This window comes from Coccinella septempunctata, chromosome 3 (assembly GCF_907165205.1).
Source record: "Coccinella septempunctata chromosome 3, icCocSept1.1, whole genome shotgun sequence".
NCBI classification, from domain to species: Eukaryota; Metazoa; Arthropoda; class Insecta; order Coleoptera; family Coccinellidae; genus Coccinella; species Coccinella septempunctata.
In genome coordinates, this window is record NC_058191.1 from 7,283,221 (window position 1) to 7,308,182 (window position 24,962).

The following is a 24,962-nucleotide window of genomic DNA, read 5'->3' on the forward strand; positions in this document are numbered from 1 at the left end:
GAAATGGAAACTAAAATATGAAACGTCATATCTTTGCAGTAAAAAGTACAGTACAGTTCTCGAACATATTTTTCCTGAATTAGATATCAAAATTTCGTATTGTCCGCAGAAGAAATATGAATATTAGAATATTTGGAAGATACTACAACTGATTAGAGTAAATAATAAGTAACTTTTGACCATCACGAAAAAATATATATTCTTGTTTTTCTGTGGTGTTCAAGGATTCCTGCCACATTCTATGTTTTGTAGTTTGACAGAAACAGCTTATTTTGACATCAGTCATCAGTGACAGCTGAAAGTGTCTACTGTCTACATACGACAACAGTGGTTAATTCTATCTCAAATTCGTTTTACTCTAATCAGTGTGAAAGAAGGTTTTATGTTGCAGTTGGTTCAATAACTACCAGTTTGGTCAGCATTTCCTGATAAGTGCATTGAATACCGTCTTTAACACACTTGTAAGTATTTCCCTTTTATATTCAGCGTCCATATTAGAAATTTTTTTGGTCACGGATTCTTCCCACATAAAAGCTATATGTTGAGGATATCTTTCACTGTTTGGTATTTAAATAATAGTGATGAAAACATTGTATCTTTTGTAAGTATGAGGATATATCTAGTTGAGTTCTCAAACGTTTTTTTCACTATATATAAAGTTCAAATATCGAGGCAAACTCTACTTTGATATAGTATGACTAATATACCAAATTATCTCAGTCGCAGAATCTTACTCTTGTGTGGAATTCCTCCAGCCAGAATAATATAAATATATCGTAGATCGCATGATTGCATCAAATCTAATTTTGAAGATTCTTGAGTGTTCTCATGACTCAATTCAACTCCCCATTTAAAAAAATTGTCATCGGTCAAATTTATTCAAATCATGTTCATTAATGATTACATCTCAGGTGTTATCAAGGCTATGTAGAGGTACTGTCATTAATCAGCCTTTGATTTTTTTGGACTAGAAGATACTCATTGGCGTTCATATGCGAGGACAAATTGTGAACCTAATAAAAAAAAAATTGTCTCCCAAAGGATTATCAATAATTTGCACCTTTATTTCTGTAACATTCTACATTAATACAGTACACCCTCCTATCTCATCAAATTCCTATTGAGAATATGTGTTAATGCATATTATTTATGATAATTAATATTGATATGTGATTCAGTTCCAAACTGCATTTGAAATTGATGGTTTTTACACCTTTCAACTCCAAAGAATTGTTTCTTACCTAAATATTTTTATCTGTCTCTGGAGAGGCTATCACTTTTTATTCATTTTAAAGAATAATCTATATTTTCGGTCTGAAGGGTTGTTTTGATTTGATTTGACAAACATACTTATGTCCAAGCTTATTACTAATCTGAGGTAGATTTGAGCCATTCAATGCTTCAGAGAATTACGTTTAATCATGAGTGTGTATTTGGTTTTGTCATATGTAAAAAATACATAAGTGAACTAAATTTTATTGAAAAAACAAAAAATTATCAGTTTATCAGCACCAAAAAGTAAGATATTCAAAAAACAAGCATATCAAATATAGGCAAAAATATATATTAGAGAAATTAATGTGATGGGAGTTCGGTTACTTAGCACTCGAGTTCTAGTCAGAACTGTTGTAGTGAGATTGATTTTTTTTCATCTGTATTTGAAATGTATTTTTTTCGAATTTCTGACTAGAATGGCCTATAATTTGAAAAGTTTGGTTTTTTTGATGGAACTCTGTTGAAATATTCCATGAAATCGTCGAGGACAGCCTCGGAGTTTGAGAACTGAGCTGAAATTCATTTTTTTTTTTTCATTAGATTGAATGACTTGCCAGAACTATTCAAAATACTTAACAGGGACTCCAAAAATTCACTCAGAACTCCAATAAAATTACTGTTTTTGAAAAACCCTAGACAGCTAGACTCATTTTAACTATAGGTGCTTTATTGAATAGGGTGTTAGATCCTTAGAAAGTGGAACCTTCGGAGAAAATCATATCGATCGTACATATTTTTTATGTCATGTTTAACTGCCTTGTGCGATTCAAAACGGTCGAGCAATAATTACGTTTCTGGGAATATTCTAAATTGTCGAAACTGGCCGAAATTTCACACAGTGTGATTATTTTCTTTCAAGGGCTCTTAAGAAGGAATTACACCTTATTCAAATTTAAGTCACATTTTTGCCTGCTACAGATATCCCAAAGATTTGTGGTTTTCAAAGATATTTCGTGAAAAATGTGGTAGGAAAAGCCAACTAAACTATGCATATTACATTCGGAAAGGAAAAAAAAAATTTCGCATTTTTGCGGAAAAAAAAATTGGCTTTTCACCTGTTCAGGGTGGGCAAAATTGGTGATACCTAAACTACAACTTTTTAACCCAACGAGATAGAGGAGAATGATTGCGCCATTCATGTCGACTTTTTTCGAGAAACTAATAATGCCATCAACTGCATTCCTCTATCTTCTTTTGTTTTTGAGTTATAGGCCAAAATTTAAATTTGGGCCATTTCAACTTTGGTCATTATGTCCGTTTCTGTTTGTGCTTGGATGTTGAAATGAAAACATTATACAGTCCCTTTTTTGATAGCAATCCGGTGGCGTACTATGATTTTTTCCTACAGGTTTATTTGCTGAGCTATAACATAAAGTTGTGTCTTTTCTTATGGAGACAGTAGTTTTAAATGACCGCCATTTTTTACCGTTTCAGAAATGTATGATACATCGCCCTCTGTCTTTCTGAATCATTTTGAACTACAGAAAAAACACATCTTCATGTTATAGCTCAGCAAATATACCTGTTGGAAAAAAATCATAGTACGCCACTGGATTGCTATAAAAAAGTTCTATAATGTTTTCATTTCAACATCCTAGCTTAACCAGAAACGCCGATAATGACCAAAGTTGAAATTTAAATTTTGACCTATAACTCGAAAGCTAAAGAAGATATAGGTATGTAGTTGATGGCATTATTAGTTTCTCGAAAAAAGACGACCGTAATGTGCCATGCATTTTCCTGTATCTCTCGAAAAAGTTGTAGTTCAGGTATCACCAATTTTGCCCATCCTGTACATTACCCATTTCAAGAATTTTCCTCCAAAAATAATGAAATAAAAATGAACCAAGAAATGAACACTAAAATCGGCAGAAGGAATATTCGAAATTGAAATTCTCCATTCTCGTTTTGTGTATTTTGTGTAGTATACTCGGTAGTGCACCTCTTGATTATTTCTTCAATTAGTGAAAATTTGCACGTTCCACTTTTAGGGGAAAAGGAAACTTACGAGGAAACTTATATCATCTTTCCTGAACGGAAAGTGGGAGCTTGTTCATCCTTATTTTGAAAAATTGAACAGCTGGATATTGTACTCTGTCGTAAACACATCAGCTGGAAGTGTATTCTTCGGTTTTCTATTTGGTGAAGGAAGGATTTCTTGTTAATGGGAGTATAGAAATTCTTGGTGTCGTTAGTTTAACCATTGATTATATTATTGATAGCCATTGGTTTAACTGAATAGGGATGTGCTGCTCAATAATCCAGCTTCTCTTATTTGATCCCTTTAACGATTATAGAAACTCTATAGAACTTTTCAATGGGTAATGTGAGTCTTTAATTTCGAGTCTAGTTTGTGTTCTACATCTTGATCGGGAACCTACTTTACTTAAACAACATTTCATTAATTTTCCGGAAAGGCAAATGTTTTGTGACTATACTAGGTAGATGTCTAAATCATTTCTCTTTTAAGAAGTGAGTCATTGTGAAGCATATAGGTAATTTTTCGAAAATAATTATTTGAATATCTCTGAATTTTTTTCATTTAATTCAAGTTTTTTTTATCCAAGTCTGAAAGCATATATCCACTACCACACTACGAATGTAATAATCTTTCACACCTCCATTCAGAAACTTGAACTATGTTTGAATGTTAGGTATAATAAGTTAGATCATTTAAATCAATACATGTCTCAACAAAAATGGTCCGAAAAATATTGAAAAAATCAATCGTTTGATTAGGGTTGCAGTTGGGAAAATAGAAATATTTGTAGTTGTCATACTGTGAGATTCATGGTATCATTATTTTGATATATCGATGCGATTCTGTTCGAACGTACAATAAGCTCAGCCACTTGAAACACCCTGTAAAAAATATGCGCCGTTTGATGACAAAACGGCGTCAACAAACTTAATAGTCTCAATAACCTTCGCAACAAGACTCCAATTAAGCCGTCCATGCACCTGTCAATATCCGCCTTGACGTCATGCGCGCGCGCAGCACAGACGTCGCGACGCCGATGCGTCATCGTCGTCAGTCTCGCACTGGCGTCGGATCCCCGCGGCACTCCCTAATTTTTTAATGCGAATTACCAGAATGTAACCTTAATTTTAGCGGTATTAGATGCGTTTTTTGCTAGTGTTTTCGAATTTTCAAATATTATCGTTCGTTTATCGCCCGTGGTGTCGATAGTATTTCAAGGCAAGATACGGATTTAACGGTTCATTTCTTTTTGTTTGTATTGTCGTTTCTGTGGGTTTGTGTGATCAATTTATTTGTTTTTTGTTGTGTTTTTGGGAGATTTTGAATTTCAATGGTGTATTAGACGTGGATTTTTGATTTTATTGCATAATTTGAGACTTTCATGATTGGCATGGTAGATTGAAGATGTGGTTTACTATTTCGAATCACGCGATGATTGATTTTCTGCGGAATCTTGTAACGTAGAGAAAGTATTATGTATTGTTCAGGGTCGATTTGGCTAATCAATTCTATTAATATTCTGTTGAAACAAACAAACGAGGATTAACTTCATGCACATATTCTCACAGAACACAGCAATTTTAATTCAAAGCTAAAATGTGATGAAATTTATGGAAGGAATTTTGCCAAATTTCAAACAAAGGAACAATCAGACAGATTAGAATTATAAATCAAAAGATGTCCACCCTGATAATTCTTTTCAGATCATATTACAATGAGCTCAACAACTAATTATTTATCAACTACGACTTCGATACTGGCGCTGGTCTTTTTTCAATTTCGGTTTTGGAATAGTGAACATTCGAATTTTTCGAAGACTTTATTGATTGTAACATTTGTGTTGAATTTGCAGTATAATTGGTAACAAAAATTAAGAGTTTCTTGAATAGAATTTGGTTTATGGTGAAATTTGAAAACATTGGCTATAATTGAAGTTTGTGGTTGATTCTCAAAATTCATTGTCAGTTATTATGAGACGAAAGTGTTTTTTGTGTTGAGTATAATTTTCCAATCAAAAAAACATCCCGATTTCGAGTGAAATACGATACTTGAAACAATTTTTGAATCAACTCAAAATAAAACTTGAATATTAAATCAAAAGCAGTATGATATCAAAGGGGGATTAATCGGTGATCAATTCATGTACATGCTCAATTCAATTTTTTATAGAAGAACTTCATTGTTTGAATTTCTCATTTAGATGATAATTTCTTCCTCCTGTGGGAATAGTAAAAAGGGAAATGGACAGTAAAATTCTTATTTATACCAATTTTAAAGAAAATCGAAAATCGTTACACGCTAAATGTGACCCAACTCGAGTTTGATAAGATAACTGAGGAAATTAACTTCCTATCGATAGTATAAATGAAATTTCTCCCGATGATTTCCCCTCGACAAACGATTTAATTAATGTGACTATCATGTTTGTACACTATTGAAAGACTTAATTAATTTACTGTGCAATTGGTTAACCTTCACAATCTTGTATCTCGCCTCAGACCGTGCAGAATGTGTTTTTCAAACAAACCTTTTCTATATATTTTTCATTTTAGGATGAAAAACTTCATATGAACGTCCAAACTTTTCATAAACAGGCTTATAAAATTTCGGGTAAAACTTTTTTTATGACTTTCGTGCTATTATTGTAGATATCCTTATAAAATTTGCTTCGCGTCTTCAATGTATCAAGGTGCATTTTCTGATGTACCAACAATGCTAGCAACAATGTTATTAATTTTAATGGTCATTCACTTATTCGACTCTGGAAAGCCTCTCCAGCACTTCCAGTAACGCATTCATTATATTACAAAGTTTCGACACAAAAGTTGAACTTATTTCACATTATATTTTTTTAAAACTCTACCCATTGTCTATGCTACCCCACTGTCATTTAAAGTTGACTTTGCCACCTTCTACGTCATCACCCTTCCTTTGAACTGAATTGCACTCCTTTCTTTATCTTCTCGATTATTAAAAGTAGTAGTCCATTTTTACCATGAGAGGCAGTGACTCTTCAGTAAACATTTCGAGTGTTGAGCCATTTGGCTCCGATTCTGGCTAGGAATAGTCACCAATAAGCAATAGACACAAAGTAGGCGTTACGGTTTTAGTAAATACATAATAAATAAACAAATCCTGTAATTTTTTTTATTGAATTGAGGTGGACACCTCTACCAACGGCAATAACAAAACTATGTAATAAATAAGCCAAATATATCATGTTTTCATGAATATAACAAGTATTAACCTGAAAATGAAAAATCGCAAACCTAATTTTCAATTAAGTTTCAACGAGATTATCATGAATTATATTAGTTTACATTTTCTGGCAAAAAATATATTCAATAAATGGCAATATGTTTCCTTAAAATATTTAATTTTTTTCAGAAAGTTATAATACAGCGTTTTCACTGTTCAAGATATTTCATGACATAAAATTTCTTGTCTTGTCTTGAAATCTGGAATTATACTTCTTGTCTTGATATGAGTTTAATTTTTATTCAGGGAAAAGATTAATATACTTTACTTTTTCTGCACTTATTTGAATATAAGGTTTAATTAATCGGTCAAGAAAGGAATTTCTTTGTCTTTATTATTTATGATGATTAGCTCCTTTCATTTCGATGAAATAAATCAAAACACTCATCCTGACTTTGGATGATGGTCAGAATAACACCAATAGCTAATTCGTTGGAAATATCATCCCACGAGTCCAGACATATCATCTTTTAAAACTCCATGTTGTGACAGGTTTTCAAACAAAAACATAGCATCTACAGGGTTTAGGTCGCTGAAATAAAACCTCTAAAGAAATTAAGATATCAGATATATGAATCACATTTTGATTAGGCAAACTTATTTCAAAATTTAGTTTATGACTTTAAAGCAATATTTCCATATTCTTGCTATGAAATCATGCATATGGTGAGGTAGTATTGGTATCGTTCATTTTCCCATGCAATCATGTCTGTTGTGTAGGTCAAAATTTATTTATTTTTCATTATCAAAAACTATTTCTCATATTTATTATTTATTTGAAATTATTTTATCATGTTAATTTCCTTCTTTTATTTCAGACAATAACAAGATTTAACTTAAGGTCAAGCTTCTAAATGCTTTCCACTGAATTGAGAAAGCCATCGTCCTTTTTGTGATATAAAGTGGTTGAATCGTAGAATAAAAAATTGATACACAAAGCTATATAGTTTTTTACTTTTTGTACGCGTTCGCTGTTGGTGATGTACTATATCAAGCTTAAAAGCCTTCGATTTTGGATATAACTTTTGAGAAAATGTCTAGAACCATCAATGAATATAGGATGTAAGTTATTTCAACATTTATTTTTGTGTTTGTGTATGTTTCCAGGCTTTATATGCTTCAAAAGGTTCAATGATAAATGTGATAAATGATATAATTTGATATTGTTAAGTGATAAATGAATATTGGTTTAGGCTTCTTCGTCTCATTCAATTTTAATTTTTGTCTGTTAAAGTTGGTAGTATCAGGTTGATTCAGAAAATAGAAACAGTGATTAAAACGGTTCCATTAGGAAACGAATTCCTACAAGAATGGTAGAACTCAGGAACTGGCGGACGAGCTGCAGATGGTGCAGCGGCGTGAATAGCTCTGATAGAGGCACAATAGACCTTAAGATCGCAGTGTGATTCCTAAAACCAATTTACAAATTACAGTTACTCAAATGTTAACTTTTTCTAGAGACGAACTGAGTTTTTCACATGGGATCAATGACAACTGGCCTATCGAGCAACTCGCAAAAAATATATTTTCGTAATTATTGAGCCTTGCTTTTGTTTGTTATCAGCGCGTAGGTACATGCCAAATTTTCTGTGCGTTTGGGTGAAGAAAGCCTGATTTCCGTTCTCGCACTTTGACTATGTCCTCAATCGAACTTCCATCTTTTGTTGCAGTAAGAAAATAGAGAGTCTCGGTAAAATGACTGCGATGACGCAAGACGAAATCGTAACCGCTGTCAGAACGGTGGCCCAAGGACTAGAGGCTCTACGCTCGGAGCATACCGGTCTTCTACATGGTCTGCACGAGGCCCCGGATCCCTTGGCGAGCGAGAGGGCATCTCTTGTGCAGCAGAGTGCTGACATGATCGAACTTGGCCTTGGTGAAGCTCAGGTGAGTTCATTTTTTTGGTCAATCTTATTGGGGCTATTTGGAAATAGTTATAATTCACATATTTTGGTTGAAACAATTCGTTGTGTTTTGAGAGAGGTTCAACAATACAGGGTGAGTCTTTGACTCGTACAAATATTCTAATAGTAGATTCTTCAGGTAAAAAGAAACACTTTTTTTTACCATTTGGCCCTGATGAAAAGATATAGCCATTTTGAGATTTCATACTGAGCTGTGCCACCTTTGGAAAAACCAAATTGCCTTCAAAATAAGCAGCTAAATCTGAGACACTACACATCTGTGGATCTTTTGAACAGAGTTGTATTCAGCCAAAGTACCCAATTTTTCAAGTTTCACAGATACTTTCAAATTTTTAATTATCGAATTACTAGAAAACGCCGCATTATACGAAAAAATATGGAGAATACTTTTATTTGACAAAACGATGAAATATTCACTAGATAGCTTCCAATTTAGTTCTGAGAGTTCTTTGAATTGGGAATTCTCCTCAATTTGGGTTTTCACTGCATATGCATTTAAACTGAATAATTATGAGTTTCATTCATGATTTTTTCAAATGCACCGCGGAAACTATTCAAAATCATTCTTGAAAGATGGGATTTTAGGATTTAAATCGCTTGGTTTCAAGTTTACGATTTGGCAACAGCGCCTACCAGAAAAAAAAAATAGAACAATGTCCGATCAGCTTGTTTATAAAATAACAGCTGTTCATTTATAGACGCCTACTTACTGGCGAGCCTCAACTGCAACCGGCCATAAAAATCCCATAATATTTTACGACCTTCCTCGTTCGTCGCAGACTTCATAGACAGCCATCTTTGTCTAATCTCATCAAGATAATGTATTTGTTGTCCTTTATTATCAAGGCATATTTCAGTCGATGTTGCCAACTTGTGCAATTGAAATGAAACGATTTAAATTTTAAATACCCATTTTTATTTTTCATTTTTAAGTGCTTAAAATAATTTTTTTTTGGGAAACGGTTGAAATAATTATTTCAAAATGTTACGTTTCAAAGATATTCCATAAAAAATACATAATTTTCGTCAGAAGGAGTATTCCCTATTTTTGGGATTTTATGTGGTATCAGATGTCGGGAAAGAAGTCAAATTACTGGGTCTTCTACATATTCGTTTTTGACATTTCCAAGCTTTTGTTCAGTTTCTGAACTCCTTCAGGGACTAAAATAATTACACAAAAATTTTCATATATATCAATCAAACTTGTCAAAACCATGGTTAATGGTTATAATTACACAAAAATTTTCATATATATCAATCAAACTTGTCAAAACCATGGTTAGTACTCACATTCAATTTGAAATTCGAAAGAAGGATGGTACCATTCTACGAAAATTCTATTCCTGACCATGGTGTGTTTCAACAGCATCGTGAGTTTCCAAAGGTAACTCTCAATCCCTATACTGTAAGTTCACCAGCCTACTCCAATGCACACAGCAACATACATCAAGACAACAATCACAACTTAAAACAGCGAAGGCAAAAATTAAAATCGCTTAAAAGGATGCTTCCATATGAAAGTCTCTAACATCAAGTTAGGTTAGGAAACCGATAGGTGATTCTTCTGTGATTAGGTCAGAAAAAAGAAAGAAAGTTCTTTGTGGTTTTCTTGTCTATCGGTTATCCTAACCTAATTTGATGTTAGAGATTTTCATATGGAGGCATCATTTTAAGCGATTTTAAATTTTGCCTTTGCTGTTTCAAGTTATGATTGTTGTCTTGATGTATGTTGCTGTTTGTATTGGAGTAGGCTGGTGAACTTACAGCAGCAGGATTTCTGCTTCTATGAAAGTGAATGGATAATTTGAAAACGCGAAATAAATGTCGTTCTTTGAACTTATCATTGAATTAAAAATTTTCGTAGTGTGAAAATGCTCTTGTTTTTATTTTTTGTAATGTGTCTTTTTCGAGGTCTTTTTTTCTTTGAAACTGACCATGTTGAAATTAATAAATATTGAAAGAACAAGCGCTTATTCTGACTTTGCATTTACTGTGCGTTCTTACCTCACCTGCATACAAAGATTATAAAAACATAGGTTTTCCTATTATGGGAAAACAAAGCTACTATTTTGTTGATCAGTGTATCATTATTCATCATATTTTTTCTAGATTATTTGTTAAGCCTGTTTGTAACAACAGAAAATTCTTTGGAAAATTCTCTGAAGAGAAAATTTACGCCCCTCAAGCCTTCTACATTTTTAGCCGATGAGATATAGTTACACTTGAGTTTAGCCAGCTAAAGATGCTAAAGAAATTCTTCTGACAAATAGTGTATTACTTTCAACGAAGGAGCAATGTCTGGATTTTTTTTTTTTTAATTTCTCATGTTCCGTATGCTGGGAGAATAAAGGATAGTATTCCTTATTTTATAATTATTAAATCTACTCCATGCCAATGAGTAATGTGTCTGTGGGAAATGATAATAATATGATGAAGTTACATGAAAGAAGACTCCAAAACCACCTGTGATATAGGCAAGAAGTTATTGTAGGAAGAAAAAAACTCCATTATAATGGAATGTTCCCCTTTATAATGTAAAATGCATCGACAGTTCGTAAAACTGTTGCCTTTCACGTCTAACTTTCTCCTGTACCTAGTTAGAGAACTAGTTCACTTCACCTTTAGAATAATATTCTTTGTTCCCGTTTTGCTTTCGGATGAGATCGCTATGGTCTCGTGAAGGTTGTTGATGTACGAGAGTACGAGGGCAATTTTAGTTTGAACTGACATATTTTTGTACGAGGTTCTTCACTGAAAAGATCCATGAAACTGTTGGTTTTATATCCCCTCCGATAGGTTGTGAAATTTTCGTCGATCATTAGCTTTTCTCGAAACAGATTTATTTCTTCAAACTGCGAACAACCACCGACTTTTGCAGTTTATAAAGCATCGCCATAGCCCCTTTGGAATACTTGTATTTATTTTTCTTCAATTCACCTCATTACAAACTTCGTGGTTCTGACAGCTGTATGGTCCTGGATTCGAAACTAGAATTTTTTTATTTTTCAATTCAATCAATTTATGAGATTTGGCTTCTGTTTGGAGCTTTGTTTGGACAAAGCGCGAAACTTTTGACAAAGACGCATACGGATCGAATAAATCTTAAGCATGTTTGACTTTCAGATTGTCGTGAATAGATCTAGTTAACCCTATAAAAATATTCTGCATCATCGCAGGAACTGTTCGCCAGATGACATCAAAAAGGGACAATAACTCTCAAAATATCATTCTATACCCGAGTAGTATTTTTCAGATCGATAGTTTCTGTATTTTTGGGAAAACAATGGGAGCCAAGCATCGATGTTAAAATGCCATATCCGGCTTGACGAATTTTTTTGGAAGCTTGTTAGAAGACTCTGACCAAGTATTCGGGAAAAACATTCAGTTAATAGGCATGTTCATCTTATCTTCATGTTTTAATTACCATGTTACAAGAGCGCTTCTGGAAATCTCATCAGCAGTAATAGTGACATGTTTTCCGTTGTGGTTATATTAAGAAATAATCTAAAACGCAATACAAACTCTCGGGATTAACCTACAAATATCTTTCTAAAAGTCGAGCGAAGAATGACTGATATTCGTCGTCGAATTTTGTTTATACTCGATAACTCTGCATCGCAGAGAAAATAGTGTAAAAACAATTTGATTGCTCTATTTTGTGCATCCCATAGTACTGAATTCTGACCAGCCCCTCACTTGTAGGCAAGGGATGGGATATACTCTATGTAAAAAATACTCACGATAAATATTTCTGTAAATTTTTTGTTCATTTGCGAAAGAACAAGAAAAAAAATCAGAAGAAACGCCATACATGTATTTCGCAATTGTCAACAGGTTGCTCATAATAAGATATCGGTGATATCTTATAATATAATTGTTATATTCTGAGTAAATAAAAAAAATTACTCACTCACTACCGCAAAGATTAAGTATAGTCCTCAGCATTTTCTTAATATTTTATTTATCACTCGGTATTGAATTTTATTTCGATGCAAAATCCTACCGTTGCTTTTTGAAATATTCTAAAGAAACCCGACACTCAGTTTACTCTACTTTATTAATGCTGTACCTGCTATTCACCTTTAAAATTCCTCATAATTTCTTTATGCTTTCAACAAGATGTCTGTGCATTTATGTGGAATATTCATTGTGTTGATTTATTTATTTGTATTCGAACTGACAACTTTAGGAGTCAAAGAAAGGATACAAAAAAGTTGCATATTAATAAATGAATTGTTTTGAAAAATGTAGAAACATCAAAAAGCTTTAATTCGAATTATTGGAAAGGTTTATTTTTCGAGCCCATCGGGATCGCATCTCGGAAATGAAAAAAAGTGTAAGAGAGATTTTCAATTAAGGTTAACTATTCGTCAAATTTCATTCTTCTGAATGATTCCACATAGTTTCCCTATTCAATGAAAATAATTTTTTACTTAAACATAAATAAGTCAGTTTGAGGGGTTTAAAAAAATATATGAAGAGCTGCCTTCGATTTTCGTCGAAGGACTACCCCATGAAATCTTTCTCATTAATTTGAAAACAGCCTGTATGAACTTTTTTCAGAGAACAGCGTACGGAAGTGGGACTGCTGCGATCACGGTCATTATCAAACGGGAGCACGTCTTATGTTCAACTCTAATTAAAATTAAATACCATTCCGATAGATTTTGCATGCATCATAACTACGCCGAAACGGTATGTGAGCATGAAAAAACAGGTTGCTGCAGGGTATCTCGTTCTTGTGTTGAGGCAATTAAGGAATGGACGTGATTTAGTTATTTAGTGTAAATAAACCGGTGGCGAATGAATTATTGAAAGTTTGTCGGGATGATGATGATGTGATTGTTATAGTTTATTATTTTAAATAACAAACCTTTGGGATCGAATATGAATAGAACATTATATTTTCTCGGCAAAAATCATTTTATTCATCGACGTAGTTTCCTTCTAGAGTGATACTATCAGTCCAACGTCGCTCTAACATTTCGATATCTTTTTTGTACAACGATTTATTTTTTGCCCCAAAATAAGCTTCAATTTCGGCTATCACCTCTTCATTCAAGCCAAACCTTTTCAAATTATTTATGGTGAGAAATGAACACAGCCAAATTTCTTCCAACTATCTGATAGATACCTATTCGTCTTATACAGGGTGTTTTCAAAGGTGACTTTTTTTTTGACAGAAGGTAGAACTCATCAAAAATAAGTCGTTTAACCAAAAATTGTCTTAATAAAATATCCAAAATGGCTGAGATACAACCCCCAGAAGTTCGGCAAAATTGCATTGAATTTCAAGTAGAGGACTGTGGAAGGTGACTCCGGCATCGCAAAAATGAAACAAAACATAAACATATGGCTGTACAATGAATCGTTCAATACCAAGTCCATCGGATTAGATCAGGTCACTTTTGAAAAAATAATAATTGTTGTATCGTGCAATTTAGGGTGGAAAAAAATGTAGAAAATAGAGGCAGTTTCTTGAAAGTGCTTATATAGTTAGCTATATTATTATAGTTATGTTGAAAAAGTGCTATGATGTCTCCCCATTTCATCCCTTTTTTACGACGATTGTTGGAATGTTCGAACGAGAAGATTGTGATGCCCATTGTGAAAAAATTCGTGAATAATTCAGACGAATTTTATTGATGAGATTTTGAAAAATTTTTCTATTTTTTACACTTGTGTCCTATGTCACACAAGTTGTTATCGAAATGAGCCATTCCATAAAATCGTGTAATTAATTATTACTAAAAAATAATGACAACAATTCTGCAATCCTAAGTTTCCATTCTCATTATCACGTAAATATCGAACGAGCCAAACGAAACCACATGGTCGAATCAGGAGATAAGTTTTTTCCCACTGCTTTGCGATAATTCGGCAAACGGTCTAGGGTTGTATTAGGATCTATTTCAGTAATCATTTTTGATTTTTTTTTTCAACTTTTGTCATTTTGAGTTTTGTATAGGTGATTTTTGGCAAAACGCTTCATTTTGACCAGTTCTACCTTCTGTTGAAAAAAAAGCCTCACCTTCTCAACTGTATTTATATTCGGACGCTACAACAATGCGCTCTCGGAGTTGATATTTCGTTTCACAGGTAATTAATGAACTGGAAAACCTAGAACGAGCCCCCAAACACCAGACCCAGCTCTCATTGAACGCTGCGACCGGAAGCTTGAATGCACATTGAATGGGAAAGGATATTATTGAAAATTGACATTGTCGCGGTCAACAGTTTCGGAGAGCTCTATACTCAGGGATGGCAAATTTCAGGAGAATATCGGATGTATTGTCGATTGGGGATATGCGCTACTACGATATGTACCGGTTCTGGCGTATCCGATGGAATGAAATCATTCTTCAACTGTAATTCACGAGCACTGAGAAATTGAATGAAGAATAACCTATTGCAGAATATTTTAAAATAGATAATGAAAAAATGACATAAAATCATTATTGAAAATAAGTAAATCAGGAATTTATTCTGTAAGGAGAACATAATGTGGGATGCAAAGTATTTTACTTCACTAGATAATACTTTTCCAATTTATCTGACAGCATTCAGATGTCACGGCTGAAAAACTTGAAAACCTTTTGAAGCTATCTACCAGTCAGTCCCATTTTTTATATCTTAAACTTTAATGATGCAAAGCGCTGCTGGACTGGAACAAATTATTTTCGGAAGGGTTAGGACAATATTATGTCGTATCCAGAGTATCCAAATCTACATTCTGATATATACCATGGCTAACGTGCTGACATCGAAAGTGAGTAACGATAGAGCTCAAACTCTTCAGTACCTCATAACCCCACACACAACTGGGAATTCCAAACAAGCTCCTTGGTGTCAATTTTTGTGAATAAAAAGCACTTTTGTTTGTTTACATCGATGAACGGAGAATATTTTGATGTTTCAATAAGAGTTTTCATAAAAAATACAACTTAATCTGTTGAAAATATCTTCATCTATCTCGTCACAATGGGGAAGGCTTATTGAAGTCTTCATATTTTGCATCCTTTGAGCATATCTTCGATTACGAATTTCTTGTGAAGATATCATTTTTTACTATTTTCTACGATGAAAAGAACTTCTAGTCAATGTTCGAGGACTTATGTATTTCGTCCTCATAACATGGTAAAGTTTTTGTACATTTCAAATCAGTTACGAAGAATAGAAGGTGACCAAACTTACCTGGACATATAACCTCAAAATTAAAGGATTCACACGAAAACCAAATCTATTTCCTCAAGGGAGGAGTTTTTTCACCTAGTAAGTTGATATACTTGTGAATTCATACAAAATTCATTCAGAAGATCATTTCCGATTTCCAGTTCAATTTGGACTAGTTTTCCCAGCATTAGTGTTGCAATTTCAGCCATTGTATATAATGGAGAAGGCAAGATATCATAGTTGTGGCTCTTCATATAATCAATTTCTAATTATGATATTGTAAAGAGGCGTGAAGTTCGGATAAAAAGAATATTGCTCTCTTTTATTAGCTGATTCAGAACATAGTCGTAATTTTTTTCATAAATACTAATACTTCATGACATTTATTCACCTAAAATTGATAATAATTGATAATAATTAACACACTTGAATCCAGTTTCGACAACCAATCTTCAAAATTGAGAAAAAACAACTGTAAACTGAGAAAAATGGATTTATGTGACGAAATTCTCAAAATTCCCTTCAAAACTGACAATGACTGCATAAACTTTTTAGTTCGAACTGTCTGCACCATGTCGCTGCAATCTACATTCGAATTCCCAATCCCGACTGAATAAAACAGAGCACCTATTGAAATCAGCGTTGAAAATTACTAGTTGAAAGTTAGTACGACATCTTGCGTTCAACGACCTTAGTTTTCTCATATATGGTTACTCAAAAGTAGATATCGTCGTACATTTTTTCTTTGCTATTACAGTCGATGTCGGCACTTTTTCTATGGTTTACTGAGAAAGAGTTAAACTGTCTTCATATACACAACAAAATTGCGAACATCAACCACAGCCTTAAAACATAATTTCGAACAGATTGTTGAAGTAGCCTTGGCCAATTCTCTCTAGGGATGCGGTAAAAGCCGACTGACTCTTGAATTGTATGTGAAGGTGATTCATTGTGATTGAGTTCTGTAGACCGAAGGGACAGTTCCAAATGCGAAATTTATTCTACGGTATTGAAAAACACGAGGGGTGAACCGGTCGTGAATTGTGGTGTACAAATTGCAGGAATTGTCATGAATTGAATTGAATTGCCAAGAATTGTTGAGAATTGTCATGAATTGCCAGGAATTGTGGTGAATTGTCAAGAATTGTTGTGAATTGCCAAGAATTGTGTGAATTGTCAGGAACTGTTGAGAATTGTCGTGAATTGTGGAGAATAGGCTATTTTTCTAAATTTCAAAATCTAAGAATTTTTATAACTCAAATACATATACGGAAATTTATTTTTTTAGAATTTTAACACATTGCATTCAGTCGGAAATTGGGATTTCAGAAGAGCTCTCTTATAGAACATGGATATGTTCTAAGGTATAGAATTCAGAAATTTTTTTTTGTAATATGTGGATATTTCGGTGGATATGGAATTCTATATTTTCTTGATCGGTTTCACTGGTGTCGAATTGACAAAAATTACTAGACTGTAGTAAGGGCATTCTACGTTACACGCTTTTACACAATCGAATGTTTATTAAGTTTCGAAGGGGTATATCTGAATTTTGAAGCGAATCTCTTACGTGTTGGATAACTAATGGAAATGGGTGGTTTCCATAAATAATTTGAATTCGATTTTGGAGTTTTAGGAAACTTGCCCATCGTCGTAAATTATAAAGAATTGTTCTGAACTATTAATTTCCGTGAATTGTTCGAAAATTCTCATGAATTGTCTGGAATTGTTATGAATTGCAATGCATTTTCTAATTGTTGGGCGATTCGCTGTCTTGCAATTCACAGGTGTCCAACCTGTCCAACTATTAGGAAGCAGAAAGGGAGGTTTGCACATATATATGGATGTATATGGTCATATTCATGTAGACATGTATATAGTCGCATGCCGGCGCAATAGTGCAAACTCCGAGTTTAATTTCTGTATTCTGTGATTTGAATTAAAGTGATATAAGATTGAGCAGGTAAGAATTATACAACATCTAATTTTTTCATTATTTCTTATTGATACACAATAATTTCCTACGGGTGTGAAGCCCCTGGCTTTCTTTCATCCACAGTTACAATCTGTCAACGCCGCGCTCTGAGGATAACTGTATTGTTCAGTATACAATTCTTACAGTTCTGAAAAAGATATTAATGCTCGTTTTAGGATTTGAGTTTCTCTAGGAGAAAAAAAGAGATATGGTGCAATCGGATATTATTCATACCTTGATTTATACCAATGAAAATCATCAAAGCTCATTGTCAGCCCGTACGGGCCTGGAGGGATTCAAAGTTAAAAATTTCAAAAAGGTTAACACATTGTTAACCTGTACAGGGACTATTTACCAACAATATTGGTGAATATTGGTCCGATCTCTTTGCGTTCAATAGCAGGTACCTGGAACGGTTCCTTTGGTTGAAACCGTTTTATTACTCTGTTGGGAATAACCCATTAAAATCATTGTTAAGAACGGGCGTTCTTTCTTCAATGCATATCATATAATTTTGGTTATTTCAACCTCATTTTTAACACTCTTATAATTTCTGAGAAGATATCAATTCGAAATGTCGGTCTATATCGGTATATCGCTTGCAATAATGTCAATTGTATATTCACAGCTTCTTCCCTCTCAACCTGACAAAGATCATTCGGAGGTTCATCTAAGACTTGGAGACTCGCTTGGAGATGAGGAGATGTCTCTCCAAGTCTAAAATAAAAATTATTTGAAACATTTGTCTAATGTTTGTAATCAATAGAGCTTTAGTAATGTAATAATTAAGGTTCGCGTTGAATGAATTCCTAGAAATAGGTACACACTAAGGATCACCGAATTGGGCAATTCGGAGAGGGATATATTTTTAGTTGATTAATCAGTGAAGATGAATTAATAATATTAATAATTGTTTTCAGCACTCAAAAAGTAGACATAGATATTTCAGCACGTGTGTCGAATCTCTCGATGGTTATTCTGTAAGCTCTTTGTTATTCCATATAAATTGAACGAACAACTTTCATGAGAACACAATCTTGATTTTAACGCACCATGTTTCTGAAACCTGGTAAGTTGTGTTATTATTTTGTAGTACTTCACATACTTTCATAAAATTGCATAAAATAACTCGACATGTTGATGTATGATTTAAAATTAATAGCTTGCACAGTAACCATTTTTTTCAACTACTCGATCAATTTGCGTTTGATAGAAGGTACTGATTCAAAAGATTCCAACTAGAAGTATTTCTTCGCTTCATAAAATTTTATAACTCAATTTGGAAAAACCTACAAAAATTGTCGTTACGAACGGGTACGCTCTGTTGTATTCAATATTAGGGTTGCCCATTTTGACCAAAAAGATTTTATGCACAGAATAACTCTAGAGCCATTTGCTGAGGGAATTTTAAAAAATTTACCTGAATGTATTTTTTCGGATCATATAATTTTATACCTCAATTTGGAAAAATCCAAAATTGTCGTTATGGAAGGGAATGCTCTTATCCTATATTAGGTCGTTCTCACAACATTTTATTCAGTTGAATTTCAAAGTTGTTTGAATCAGCCTATATAACTATATAACTATGTTGATGAGGGGAGGTTAATAGTACATCAAACAATGAAGTAAAGGATATCCATGGATAGAAGCAATTTCTGTAAGCTAGCCTCAGTTAGCCTTAACTACTATCTGGCTATATCTATAATACATATTATTGAGTGGTTTCAGACCTCTCATAGTGTGATGTGAAGAAAATTCCTAAAATATATATTCAAAAAAAAAAAAACATAATTATGAATTGTATTGAATTGTCATGAATTGTATTGAATTGTCATGAATTGTATTGAATTGTCATGAATTGTATTGAATTTCCATGAATTGTATTGAATTGTCCGTGAATTGCCATGAATTTTCTTGAATTGTGTGAATTGTTGAATTGTCTGAATTGTTTTATATGCTATTATAGGAATTGCGTGAATTGTCTGAATTGTGGTGTACAACATTTTCGTGACCGGTTCACCCCTCGGAAAAACACTGGTCTCGAAGGAGCATATGTGTAGTTGTCTGAGTTTGAAAAAACGAGAAACTTTCAATCTATCAGTTAAGCGTGATTCAGAGATATAAGAGCATTTGAAAGGCACCAATGCTTCATATTTTCTTCGGACATTTTCATGAATCAGTCGGTATGCCATCTGAACCTCACGAGCCGCCGCTGCAATGGGATCTTATGGAGTCTGGGAGGAAATTCTGTCATCGATCACCCGCCGTGAATGCTGTATTATCCCTAGAGCGGCAACGGTTAATTAATGCAAATGCAGATTGTCCGATGAGTCATGAATTAGTGATTCGCGACAGTTCCGACGATTTTCGATAGTAAATAGGCAGAGACTATGAAAGCGAATCTTCTTTCAATCGAATGCGTTTGAGGACAGGAGTAGGGTAACTTGTTTTTACAGGGATTTCACCATTTTATCCCCATAGCATCCAAATCTACCCCTCCTAGTTATTGATTTTGTCTTCGGTTAGTATTGCAATTCGATCGAATCTATAATTTCGATAATTATGGGAAAATGAAAAAATCAGGAAGCCAAGCAGCGTTGGCTGTTGGCCGTATTCAACAGCGTTGACCGACCTAAGTAGTTATGAATTCGAAAAAAAGCTCATGTCAGGTTTTTGCATTTTTGATTAATTTTCTACGTGATTACAGTTTTTCAAATTAGAATTGAGAGAACAAGGTTATATCAACAGATAGAACATATAACAGCTGACGAATTTCCTCTGTGCCCCAATGGCGAAATTCTTCTGAAAACTGTGTGCAGAGCTTGAAAAATTCTCAGACATATTCAATTCGTTTATGTTCTCGACTATAATTTTCTAGTACCATGCCCAGATCTCAGATTATTTTTGGTTCCGTTTCGGATCTTCATCAAGAATTTATGACCGAGTGGAAACCTGAACTTTTCACAATAAGAATTATTATCCGACTCATTCGATGTCAAATACAAGGCCCCAAACATTTGTTTTTTTGTAGCGTTCTTAAATTTTCATTTCATACGTTCATATTCTTTTTCTTCTTCACTAGTCCTGAATCAGTTTGAACCAACAATGCGCACAGAACTGGTTCTCGTGTATGTTGGAACATATTTTAGATCTCCTAGTTATTCGGGGATCATAAAAAGTAAGTTTTTCACTAAGTCCAAACAAAGCCCATAGCAATACGCGGCCAATAAAAAAATATTATACTCAATCGAAGTTCAATACTCATTCTATGATAACGACCGAAGATACAAGAACATATTGAATATTCTTTTTTTTTTCATGTATACATTTTGTTTCAGGTCATAACAGCCCTTGCCTCGCACTTGCAGCTGGTTGAAGCGGAAAAACAAAAACTACGTACACAAGTGAGACGGTTATGTCAAGAGAACGCATGGCTGAGGGACGAATTGGCCTCAACTCAGCAGAGACTGCAGGCGAGCGAGCAGACCGTGGCGCAGCTAGATCAGGAGAAGAGGCATTTGGAGTTTATGAATTCCGTTAGGAAGTATGATCAAGACCTGAACGAGGATAATTCAAGCGAAAACTCTAAATCTGAAAAACAGGATCCCGTAATCGACCTGTTTCCTGACGATGATAACGAGGACAGAAGTAAGTATTTCAATTTGAAAAGTTTATGAGGTTATTGAGTCGTTGGCGGCTCGTGGGTAAAAGAAGTTTCTGCATCCGAATCAGAGGGTGCTGACTCAGTATAATAGAGAGAGTGTTCATAGTAAGCAGAAAACAGGAGACCATTTGAACCCCTCAAAGAAATTGAATACAGTCTTTTTTCATGTAAATTTCATGATTGAGAAGGGTATTGCTAAAGATTTGTTTTTCATGAAGGTTATGTGCGATTTATTGTATTTTCGAATATTCAACCAATACGTTCAATCTGCTTGCTCTGCGATATTCACATTTCCTTATAATGCAAATTCCATTTGATTGGGCAGTTTTAGAATTGTCATGTTTTTTTTTTGCACTCAAATGGAATAATTCCCTTTCTCTCGTCAGCTCTTACAGGTTTTCACCATTAGAAGCCTAAAACCTCAATATAAGGTGAATTGTGGCGGATAAGAGCTGCAATAGTTGCAGTTCTTGACAGCTCAGATGTGTTTTGTTTGGCTTGTCGTATGCCTCGTGTGCTCTCATTTCGGTTTTTTGGCTTGACCGGAACATAACGAGGCGTACGTACGGTGTAACCCTTGTAAAAGAATGTTTGATATTTGAAATCAACGGATAAAAATATTCCAAATCGATAGAACATGGCATTCAAATTTAAATTTTCTAATAGACCGCCCACCCTGAACAAGTCAACAACTCATTTTATATGTATGGTTAGAGGCAATGTGGCATATGTTAACGGAGCATAGGGAAAACCCCCAGTAAAAAATCCCTACCACCGCGTGAGTGTAGTGGATTTCAAGAAATGAAACTGTTCACGAAATAAGCTGAAATTTTTGATATTGAAGGGCATCTCGATCTGCAAAAAATCCATAGAGTCCTCTCTAAGTTATCAGAATTGAAAAAAAATCAGAAAAATGTGAGATAATAAAATTAAGATTTATACAGGGTGTCTGCGCTATGGGGCAGCGGTCGATTACTCTAATTCTATTAACTTTACAAAAAAGAGTTTCAAATCAAACTTTCCTCTTTTCAAATAGAGCATCTCCTGAAAATATTTAGAACTATACAAAGGGTTTCGTTTCTTCCGCACAGCTATCAACTTCGTTATTTTAATCGGAACACCCTATATATTTTTACATTTTTCAATTCCTTGTTAAATTTGAATATAAGTTTGATAACACAAATATGTCCGAATTCTCAATGGTTTTCAAGAAATTTGACTTTTTATCAATAGTTTGAGGTACTTACATAAAGGACTATAGCTCCGTCCCTATTCAATGTAATTGATTCAAATTTGGTCTGCGTCTACTCAATAAATGAGACACTAAAAATTTTCTTTGTAAATAACCATATTATACACAAGGTCCACGAAAATGTAGATCCATTATCAAAACAGAAATTCATCAAAATCTTAATTTTGTTAAATGGCAACCCATATTTTTTTCTGTTCATTTTTTAAAACACCTAAAAGAGAACAAAGAATGTTTAAATAATTAACAGAAAAAATATGGGTTGCCATTAAAAAAAAATGAAGATTTTGATGAATTTCTGTTTTGATAATGGATCTACGTTTTTGTGGACCCTATATATGATATGGTAACTTGCAAAGAAAATTTTGGTGTTTCATTTATTGACTAGACACACTCCAAATTTGAATCAATTACATAGAATAGGGACAGAGCTATAGTCCTGCATATGAGTACCTCAAACTCACAAACTGTCAAAATATTAATAAAAAGTCAAATTTCTCGAAAACCGTTGAGAATTCAGACATAGTTGTGTTATCAAACTCATATTGAAATTTAACAAGGAGTTAAAAAATGTAAAAATATATAAAGTGTTCCATTCCAAATAACGGAGTTGATAGCTGTGCAGAAGAAACGAAACTGTTTGTATAGTTCTAAATAATTTTAGGAGATGATCTACTGGGAAGTAGATTTTACTGGGAAGATCATAACCAGGAATTCTATTCGATGGATCAGTACCTAACTAATTATTTGTTAAAAAGTGCAAATAGTGCAAGTAGTCCTTTCAGACTGCCAAATGTCACTGTCCTTAAGGTGCCTACAGATTACTTTGACGTGACGTGAGATCACGACAATGCGCATGATTCAAAAATCTAACATACGATTTTGCGAGAGAGCGTTCAAATTGTTCTGACGTGACGTGGGACATGCATTCCCATGCGCATTATGACGTGGTCCCACGTCACGTCAGCGTGATCTGTAGGCCTCTTTACATTCGAATTTAGAAAATAGTCGGACCTAAAGTTTTACGCGACTTCAGTCTTGGAATCGTATTGTTTGGAATATAGGCTATAATGGAAATGAATCGGGTAGCAATATTCATCAACCAAAGCTAGGGCTGCCGTTCGAAAAGTAGTTGAATCATCCAGTTTACAGTTAGTAGCTCGTGAAAATGAGGATTGGTGTGTAATATACATACATTAGTTTTGTTTTGCTAATATTAATATTTTTCATTGGTCTGGAAGACCTAGGTTTTAGACCTTTTAAACTCAGAGTCCATTGTTCATTACTACAACTTCTCTTAATTTTTATTCCAGATGCTTCTCCTACACCTCCAAATCAGCTCACTCTGTCACAACAGGTGAACGCAGGCTACGAAATACCCGCCCGTCTGCGCACCCTCCACAACCTTGTGATCCAGTACGCCTCACAAGGACGCTACGAAGTAGCTGTTCCTTTGTGCAAGCAGGCTCTAGAAGACTTGGAAAAAACCAGCGGACACGATCATCCTGATGTTGCTACAATGTTGAACATTTTGGCTTTAGTTTATAGGTGAGCTGATTTAATTTATTACCCATTAAACGAGATTACCTTCGAAGTTGATCGGTATATTTAATTACATACTGGCGTCGATTTACGAGCCGCAAAAGCACGGCGCTTCATGAGGTAATAAAAGCTATCTCACGAACGGTTTTATCGAATGAAAGAAATTTCGGAATGTAGTTTTTCATTTATTTGATGAATTTTTTTCGAACACAAGATATCATCAACCACGTCTTCCAGTTTTATCATTATGATCTTTACGTACCATACAAATGCCAAAAATTCGAAGAATACAACTCTTGCAACTAAGTAGGGCACAATCAAATGAATATTTGAACGTTTTGTAAAATGAAAGTATTCTTCATATTTTCTCGTATAATGCGCCGTTTTCGAGTAATTAAAAACAATCTGTGAAATTTGAAAAATTGGTTTCTTTGGCTGAATACAACTCTGTTTAAAAGATCCACAGATGTGTACTGTCATAGATTTAGCTTGATATTCTGGAGGTAATTTTGTTTTTCCATGTGTGGGCTCAGCTCATTATGAAAACTTAAATTGGCTGTATCTTTTTATCAGGGCCGAATCGGAAAAAATGGTATAAAAAAAGCGTTTCTTTTGACCTCAAGAATCTATTGTTTAAATATTTGTACGAGTAGAACACTCACCCTGTACAGGATGTGGCTGCATCAAGATTTTGTTGCGAAAAGATCATTCATTCTTTCATAGCTTGAAATGAATTTCGGTCGAAAAATCCCATAGCCGAAGAGAAAAATGTTTCTTTTAAAGGATGAAGGAAATAGTTTTCAAAAATCTCTAAAAGGCCTGATCGATCCTGACCAAAATCTTTAGAGTTCAGATTCAAAATTGCGAACTGTTGCGTGATCACAACGATTTTTTTCATTGATTTGAATAACTCGAAAACC

At 34.0% G+C, this 24,962-nt stretch overlaps 1 protein-coding gene across 5 annotated transcripts in view; it reads left to right on the forward strand.

Moving 5' to 3' along the window:
• Positions 1–274: 274 nt before the first annotated feature.
• The window catches only part of LOC123309982 (kinesin light chain), a 39,273-nt gene continuing 14,585 nt past the window's right edge, over positions 275–24,962 (forward strand). For 2 of the 5 annotated variants that reach the window (XM_044893314.1, XM_044893316.1), the window contains exons 1-5: positions 276–461; positions 7,333–7,576; positions 8,185–8,401; positions 20,926–21,235; positions 23,814–24,048. In XM_044893314.1, coding sequence (XP_044749249.1) covers positions 7,548–7,576; positions 8,185–8,401; positions 20,926–21,235; positions 23,814–24,048 — 791 coding nt within the window. In that variant the 5' untranslated portion in view covers positions 276–461; positions 7,333–7,547. Of the gene's footprint in view, positions 462–7,332; positions 7,577–8,184; positions 8,402–20,925; positions 21,236–23,813; positions 24,049–24,962 lie in introns of all 5 variants that reach the window. The other 3 variants (XM_044893315.1, XM_044893312.1, XM_044893313.1) reach the window with 3 other exon arrangements.